The sequence below is a fragment of the Halictus rubicundus genome, unplaced genomic scaffold, assembly GCF_050948215.1.
Source record: "Halictus rubicundus isolate RS-2024b unplaced genomic scaffold, iyHalRubi1_principal scaffold0047, whole genome shotgun sequence".
In the NCBI taxonomy this organism is placed as follows: domain Eukaryota; kingdom Metazoa; phylum Arthropoda; class Insecta; order Hymenoptera; family Halictidae; genus Halictus; species Halictus rubicundus.
The window spans coordinates 925,945-935,324 of record NW_027488588.1 but is presented as its reverse complement, the minus strand read 5'-3'; the positions used below and the strand labels follow the sequence as shown (position 1 = coordinate 935,324).

At 43.5% G+C, this 9,380-nt stretch overlaps 1 protein-coding gene across 1 annotated transcript; it reads left to right on the top strand.

Moving 5' to 3' along the window:
- The first annotated feature begins 5,154 nt into the window (after positions 1-5,154).
- Positions 5,155-9,338, top strand: LOC143363456 (uncharacterized). The gene is made up of 5 exons (XM_076804034.1): positions 5,155-6,301; positions 6,445-7,367; positions 7,587-8,567; positions 8,784-8,910; positions 9,178-9,338. The coding sequence occupies exons 1-5, from the start codon at positions 5,155-5,157 to the stop codon at positions 9,336-9,338; spliced, it is 3,339 nt and encodes a 1,112-aa protein (XP_076660149.1).
- The last annotated feature ends 42 nt before the right edge of the window (positions 9,339-9,380 follow it).

Below are 9,380 nucleotides of genomic sequence, written 5' to 3'. Positions count from 1 at the left end.
GGGTTTTCATCGCTCAGCTGTCGTAGTGGTCGACTTCGTGTTCTTCAGTACTGATGAAAAACATGTATGATGGATTCTTGAAAAGAAGCAGAGAAGACACAAATTTCCTATTCACGAAACGAACATTGGTGCCGTTTCTCGAGACAGAATATATCAAAACATCTTTGCGGTCGATATTCTTCCGATACCGTTTACTGCCAGAAGGAGAAGGACAACTTTATGATCTTGCGCTACCTCTCCCCTCTTGCTGACTCTCCATCTTGCTCCTCTCCCGACTCACAGGAGAACAAAGTCAAGCCAAATACAAGATGTACATATGCAGCAGAATGAGAGGGCATGTTACACTTGTACCACTGCTCGGCCGACCACTTTATAGTTATAGTCGCTACATTCGAGCCTCTCGCAAAGTCAAGCCGTATAGGTAGTGTGATCCAAGAAACGGCAGAAGCCGTTCTGATCCATCTCCGTTTCTTCAACAAAACTGTATTATGTTTTTGTAAGTTTTGTTTATCAAGTCAAATATTTCCAAGGCCTCCAAATGTAATTGTAGAGAGCATGCCAACGCCCGTTCGTGTTCAAGCTGAACACGCAGTTTTTGAGTATACATTTCCACTCGCACCAACATCTTTCTTCTTCATATCTTGCTGTACTGGTCTCCGCAATTCGTTAACTTCTCTCTAATCTTCATCTTAACTTCTCTGTAATCTTCATCTTCGTTTTCATTTTCCTTACAGTTGTTTTGTGACAACAGTAAAACTGTGCATTACAGGATGATCAATTAGTAATGCATCAGGTTCCATTAAACCATCAATTCAATCAATGTGATGAGGCTTCCACTGTTGCAGAAGTGGTCAATGTAAGCATAATGTTTTAAAGGTCTAGTGAATGACCTACACCGCCGACAGCGGTCAAAATTCGCTACCACTATCCCGACAGTGATCACTGTTAGCATCCGAATCCCCTTCGACAATTCCAAGAGTGATTAATGAACAAGACATTGTAATTTCTTTTCAGATTTATGAGATTTATATGGTTGAAAAGAGACCAAGCTCGATAGAGTTTTAATGATATTTACTTGTATTCTAGCGAGCTATGGTCACTCATTAAATAAGTATACAACATCAAAATTATGCCGTGATTACACTCATTTTAATCAACTCCTCTTTGTAGTCACCGCGCTATCCTTCTCTATCGTCGGCAAACTTCAAATAACGTAGTAAATACCTACGTCCTATACGATCATTGATACAGTTTTCTTTCGAAATAAGACGACGATGCTTTTTCGCAAGAAGAAAATGTTTATCCCCTCTCTTTCTTTTGAAGTTGTCTGCTCGACACCGGCCAGAACGAGAGGGTATGCCATATGCTATCGTTTTTGCAACGAAAGATATGACTGCTCGGCCAACCACTTTGTAGTTTGCCGCCACATTCAAACCTCTGGCACATTCTCCTTACTCACTCGCGGCCCGCTCAAGAACAAACCGAAGCGACATAGATACCGTTATTCATAATAGGTCAAAAGTCGTACCGAGCCATCGACTTATAGCAAAAGAAAACTGTACTCCAGAGCCCGGAGGTTTTATCACTTTCGGAGGGAATACTGTATTGCTACACGGCTGACAACTGTATGGTCTGCAACTACCTCTCGCCTCTCTCATTCTCCGTGTTCACTCTCGGGCGACTCCATAACAAAGTCAAGTCGCATAGGTAACCTGATCTGAAATACGGCGAAAGCAGATCCCGAGCTTTCGCCCTATATAGGAACGAAACGATAAATATACAAGTGAGTTTTTACAATTGTGTTCACGATGTTGACATCTACAACATATTAAAAAATCATCGAAATAGGTGAGGTGAGGTGGTACAGATATCAATAGTTGACCGATCTCGTCGAACAGTTTTGTGTTTTGTCAGCATACGCTAACCTTTCATCGTGGTATTTTAGGGTCGCACTGACGATGATTTAGTTGCTTGCACACATTGTATACTCTACGTTCTATCACAGAACCGAATTATAAATGAAACTGGAACCAAAAAATAACAGTTATAGGATCGATATAATATTGGTACTTAAGAACCATAACCGTAACCGATATAAGCCAGAACCGTTGTCCTCATAACAGATAGTATTGAAACTTCGCACACTTATAGATCTCGTTCTCCTGTTCACGAATATATACCATGTCACGTCCGGTGGTTCGACCGTCAATGAATAAACCCTCAGACAAAGAATTATTATGAACTATTATGCTGTGACGTGGCACATTTATTCACGTCCCTCCTGTAAGAGCGCGCGAGCGCACGATTTGCCACAAGGGGTAGCAGGGCAGCGACGACGTCGATGGAATTCGACGATCGCGACGCAATCTGACGATCCGCGGCGCAGTTCGCCTAGACAATCAATAACGTTAACATGTACGGGCGAGAATAAATAAAGTTTCGTTGAAATAAAGTTTCGCGATTACACTCCGATCAAAGATCGAAAGACCGGGCCGCCCTTTGGCAGCACCGCCGCGATAACGGCTGTCGTGATCGCTCTCCCTGGGCACATCCGAGATCCCAGATTGGAGATTAAAGCTCAATGCATTGAACTCGTCTTGACATCAGCTACAACACTGTGAAGTTAAAAATATGTGGTGCTATTTGAAAATCATCGATGACCTTCAAAAGACCTTGAAAACGACTACAATAGGAACATTTTTTTATATCACCATATTTGCCCCCTTTAACAGTACAACTTTTCTCTCTAACATTTTCTTCTATCTCTAATCCTAACGGAGCTATTTAGGTGGCCTGTTTGTCGTGAACCACCCGGTATACTACATATTGAGAGAAGGCATCGGGAAACCATTCATCGCTGCCTTCGTATACACTGTGGATTATAGGAGTGGGCTAAGATATGAAACTGTTACCGCCCACTACTACACGATTGTAGGGGGTGTCAAGACGCCATTTCGTATGGGTTCGAAGTGATGACATTGTATTGATGCGAAGCTTAGAAGAAGGTTCCCCGGCAGGACTGCGGTGACGTATCTAGATACGAATGCGCGGCCGATTGGTTCAGAGTGGAAGAGACAGGCCTTGTTTCACACGCATTTTCGGCTGAATTCGAAATAATGGCTACAGCGGTCACACATACTGTGTAGCGTGACGGTCTTCGGCCTCAAAAATTGGGCCAACAGCCGCGGCAGAGATGGGGATAGGCATACCTACGATAGACTCGGTTTGTTTAGGTACCGTCCCCCGGCGCTGCTCCGTATGGAGCGGTTTATGACGGATTATTACTATTGAGCTGGAACGTGTAACGACTAGATGACTCAGGACCGATGACACATTGTATAACAAACAAGCAGCCACCGATCGCCCCTGTACCTTGCCCTTAGCAGATAGTACCCGATGACTGTATCCACCCACCCCCAAAAACCAGCGCATCCATAGCGATAAGAAATAGTACTTAAACCGGAGAACCCCCAATAAAGAACCAGAATATTCGTGTCAGTCTTAGACTAAATTCTGTGTCTCTTTTATTTTAAACCCCTATTCGACCGAGTATCTACGGAACGCGATCGCTAGGCGGTATCTTTGTTGAAGTTACGTTTTTCCCCGTAACATTTTGGCGATCCTGCCAGGATATACACAAGAGGACGACTGGAAAACTCGGGAGACAACCGGATCCACGGAACCTGTTGAAAGCTGAGGGACAAGTCCAGAAGGTCGTCACGATTTGTATAACGGACCAAAGAAGGGAAAAATCAGGATGTCCAATCCTCTCGAAGAAGCCATCGTGGCGTTCACGAAATCTATCAAAACCTTGACCACGCAACAGGAAAAAATTACGCAAAATATTGCGATACTGGCAACTGAAAACGACAAAAGAAGACAGGAAACACTGCCATTTCATAAAGTATTAAAACCACTGCTTGCGGACGACGAGACTACAGCTACGTATGGTGACATCGCTGCAGGCAACCCTACGCGGGACATCCCGCAGAGGAAAGGGAAATGGACAAAGGAGACGGATCATTTAAGAACCACTTCCGACTACCGGGTACATCTGGACAAAACTCCGGCCAGGTTAGCAACAATACGGAGCCCAGGTATGACGAGCATCGTTTTAAAAGGGCCAAAGACCTGGTCGACACCATAAAACCTCTCAAAGGACGGGATGACTCCGGGGTTGAGGATTTTATACGACTGGTTAAGCGCGCTAGATCTCGTTGCTACGAACCGGATGTTTTACTTGACATAATACTTACTACTAAAATCATCGATCAAGCGGAAAGAAGCATTCGGCATTTAGAAATTAATAGTTACGACAAATTATACGACGCGTTGCGAACATACGTGTTCCCAAGTGTTCCGCCAGACGCCGCGAGAGATAATTTGTATAATATAATTCAGGGAAAGACGGAAGGCGTGATGAATTATACTCTTCGCTTTAGACAGCAGTTAAATGAATATCGGTACGCGACACAAAACGAGCATTCGCAATACACCAATACCTGAGGTTCGGCCCTCTGTAGTACTAACCACGCGCACTTTCGAATCAGACATTATGAAAAGGTTTTCGTCATTTTCAAAATTAAAACGTGTCTTGGCATACATATTACGTTTTCGATATAACAGTTCACGCAAAGAAAGCAACAAAGGCACATTGTCAACAGTAGAACTTCACAGGGCAGAACAACTAATCGTTAAAATAATTCAAAGACAAGAATACTTGTTGGAGTTCCACGCGTTAGAAAAAGCTGAACCAGTAACCGGAAACCTCCGTCCTTTAAATCCATTCTGTAAGCTAAGATTTCGGTAAATCGGGACGATTTGTCGTCAGGACGGCCGAGTTGTAAGCTAAGATTTAATCCGTCACTGTATATATTGTTCATGCAAATACTCATATGTTCATATTATTGATAAAACGAACGTCGAAAAACGAAAAACGAACGAGACGATAAAAGGACGAGCAGTCTCGTCAGGTCGGACACCGGAGAAAGACGTGTTGTTAATAAATGATTTAATGTTTTACGTCTGTTTAAATTCCTTACAAATTCAGAAGTGGGATCGAGGCAACCCTTTTGCAATTTCTTGTCGGTCTTGTCGGTCGAAGTTTAAGTTACGTGACGGACGTTTGTGTGAAGTGTGCATTCCGATTAAAAAATGAATTGTTCCCTTACGGTGTCGGAACTGAAGGAGAAGCTGAAAACCAAGAATTTGCAATCGACCGGTACGAAAGCCGAGCTGTTAAAACGGTTACTGAATGCTGGTGTCACAGCGGAAGAATTAGCCATGACAGAGGTCGACACAGAACCGCTGCCGGGGTCGACCAACGAGACTCAAAACCAACCCGATACGAGAGGGCTGGACGAGATAACCATCCGTGAATTAGACGTTTTAAGAAGAGAACGAGATGTTATCGCTCGGGAGAATGAGCTGCTTAGGAGAGAATTGGCGTTATTACGGGAGACGCCAAGCTTGGAAACAATCCCATCTGGATGGACGAGAGTGAAAAAGTGGCAAGAGTTAAAAGACATAGTGGGTGAATTTAGTGGAAGCAGTAACGACTTTGATCGGTGGGAGAAACAGGTGAGAGGACTCCTGTCGACGTACGAGTTGGACAACCACCAAGCGAAAGCTTTAGTGTGTAGCAGATTGACAGGTCGTGCATTGAAGTGGTATCACTCAAGAATAGACTGCGTAGACTTAACTGCCCACGAGCTTTTGAGAGAGTTGAAGAGGCTGTACGGGCAACGACCGGATCCTTTATGTTTGAGACGTGAGCTTGAAGCGAGGAAGTGGGGCGTGGAAGAATCTTTCACCGATTATGTGCACGATAAGACAATCCTTGCAAATCGAGTACCTGTTTCGGAAACAGAATTACTCAGCTACGTCGTCGATGGTATACCGAATAGGGAGTTGCAAATACAGGCTAAGGTACAGCGTTATGAGTCCGTGGACGAAATACTGACGGCTTTCACGAACGTACAGTTGCCGGTGGGAAGACTACGACTTTCGGAGGGAGTTTCGCTGTCCAGAAAAGTCGTGTCATCAGATGGGTCTGGTAGACCACCCATACGAAGACCATCGCCGAAGGAGGGTCTAGGATCAGCGAGCACCGGGCGGAGATGCTTCAATTGCAACAAGCCAGGTCACTTCTCAGCCGATTGTACGAGACCAGTGAGAGAGAGAGGGGATCCTGTTTCACGTGCGGAAAGATGGGTCATCGAGCGAATCAATGCAACGCACAGACAACGAGGAACGACGTCAACAACATCGCGCGCGGGCGAAAAGAAGGCGATGATTTTCGGCGAGCGGTAGAAATACAGATAAGTAGCGAGTGCGGTAGTTTCAGTTCAAAAGTAAACGCACTTATCGATTCGGGAAGTCCGATTTCTTTTGTTAAAGAGAATTGCGTTCCGAGAACATGTTTTACAGCCGATCGCGTTTCAGATAGGTTTCACGGGATTAACGGTAGCGACTTGAACGTGTTAGGAAAGACGCAAGCCACAATTATTTACGACACGGAAAAATATTGCGTTATGTTGAGAGTTGTACCAGACGAAACGATGAAAAACTCTTTAGTTTTAGGACGCGATTTCATGAAAATTGCCAACTTATCGTTGAGTAGAGAGGAAACAGTAGAACGCGATGATATAGCCGATATTATGAACATTGAGGTAGATCAGGGTAATACGTGCATCAGCGCCGATGACATGCGTTTTGACGAGAACCTTTCTAATGAAGTAAAGACACGAGCGCGGGAGTTATTTAGTAAAATGTACATTAACGCACAAAGACCTGTGGAGCCAAGTGTAGAAAACACAATGAAATTAACACTTACGAGCGACAAACCCTTTTCATTTTCACCTCGTAGATTATCGTATGACGAGAAAAACAAATTACGTGGTATCCTCGATGGATTATTGGAAACAGGGATAATTAGGGAGAGCACATCCGAGTACGCGTCTCCTATCGTTCTAACGAAGAAAAAGAACGGGGAAATTAGAATGTGTGTAGATTTCCGTACATTGAATAAAATCACGATCCGCGATAACTTTCCGCTGCCGTTAATCGAAGACCAATTAGATTTGCTGGAAGGGAAAAAGTATTTTACCACCCTCGATTTAAAGGATGGATTTTTCCATGTCAAGATGCACGAAGACTCGATTAAATTTACATCTTTTGTAACACCTTTCGGGCAATACGAATACACGAGGATGCCATTCGGGTTAAAAGGCGCGCCTCTTAAATTCCAACGCTACGTCACCGAAATCTTTAAAGAACTAATCAACGACGGCGAAATATCTGTTTATTTGGATGATTTTCTCATCGCGACCGAGACTATAGAGCACCATTTAGAAGTCCTTGGAAAAGTATTTAAACTACTGACAGTGAATCTTTTGAATTTACGGTTAGATAAATGCAGATTTCTCCAAACAAAACTCGATTATTTGGGTTACACGGTAACAAGCGAAGGAATCAGGCCGACAGAACGAGGCTTCGAGGCGGTAAAAAAATTCCCATTTCCGCGAAACGTTCGAGAGGTGCAGGGATTTTTGGGCTTGAGTTCATACTTTCGGAAATTTATTGAGGGTTTCTCCATCCTCGCGAAGCCCCTATACGATCTTACGAGGAAGGATGCAAAGTTTCAGTTTGCCGAAAAAGAAAAACAAGCGTTCGAGACGCTTAAGAATCGATTGTTAAGCGCGCCGATATTAAGTATTTATTCTCCACAAGACGAGACCGAGTTGCACTGTTATGCGAGCGCGTCGGGGTTCGGTGCTATCCTGTTACAAAGGAAGGCCGATAAGAAGCTACACCCAGTGTTTTACTTTTCTAAACGCACGACTGAGATTGAATCACGCTATCACAGTTTTGAGTTAGAAACGCTAGCAATCGCTTCTGCTCTCCGACGTTTCCGAACATATTTACTAGGAAGAAAGTTTAAGATAGTTACGGATTGCCAAGCTCTTAGTCTGACGCTAAATAAAAAAGAGACGAATCCCCGAATTGCACGTTGGGTGTTTGAAATGCAAAATTACGATTACGAGCTAGAGCATAGGGCCGGTTCGCGTATGCTCCATGTAGACACGTTAAGTCGTCAGGTTTTTGTGATTGAAGACAATTCGTTCGATAGAAATTTAGCGCTATGCCAAAATGACGATAAAGTTATCGGGAAAATTCGTACGGAATTAGAAAATTCAGAAAATAAATTGTACGAAATGAGAGACGGTCTAGTATACCGGAAGCATCAGGATAGAATTTTGTTTTACGTGCCGAGCACTTTAGAATCGAGTATTATGTACAAGTACCACAATGAGATGGGACACGTCGGAATTGAAAAAACGGTGCGAAACATTACGGATAGTTATTGGTTTCCAGATATGAAATCCAAGATCGAGAAACACATTCGCGGCTGTTTGAAATGTATCGCATACACGCCGAACTGCGGAAAGTTAGAGGGAACCTTGCACTGTATACCGAAGGGTGATAAACCTTTCGATACCCTACACATCGACCATTTAGCTCCTGTTTCAAGAGCGCATAAATCGGGTTACAAATATATATTTGTTGTAATCGACGCGTTCACCAAATATATAAAAATGTACGCCACTAAGACTACGAACACCGCTGAAGTCATAAAGTGTCGAAAATCGTACTTCGAGCATTATAGTCGACCGCTGCGCATAGTTTCGGACCGAGGAAGTAGTTTTATGTCTCACGAATTCAATGAGTTCACACAAGAATATAATATACAGCATGTTAAGATAGCGACCGCTTCTCCTCAGGCGAACGGGCAGGTCGAGAGATATAACCGCACAATTTTACCGATGATCGCCAAACTGATGAGTGAGCGTGGTGTGGTATGGTATAATGTATTGCGAGAGGTTGAATTTGCGTGTAATAATACTGTTTGTAAGTCTACCGACAAAAGTCCAAGCATGTTACTGTTTGGTATGCGACAACGTGGTGAGGTCATAGATGGGTTGCGTGATATGTTGGAGATTTGTGGAAAAATAAGTATTTCCCGTGATTTGAATAGCGTCCGAAAAGAAGCTAGTAACCGAATTCGAAAGAATCAGGAGTCGTAAAAACGCATTTTCGATAAAAGACATAAGGCTCCGAATAAATATAGGGTTAAAGATAAGGTGCTTATCAGAAATTACGATTGCACCCCAGGAGTGTCAACAAAAATAATTCCGCGGTTTAAAGGACCGTACGAGATCGATCGTGTATTGCGAAACGATCGATACGTAATCAAGGACGTAGAGGGGTTCCAATTATCGCAAACGCCTTACCGTGGGACATGGGAAGCCGCTAATATACGACCATGGCGACCATGAGTGTAGATTTAGATGTATAACGTTTCATTGTTACTTTTGCGT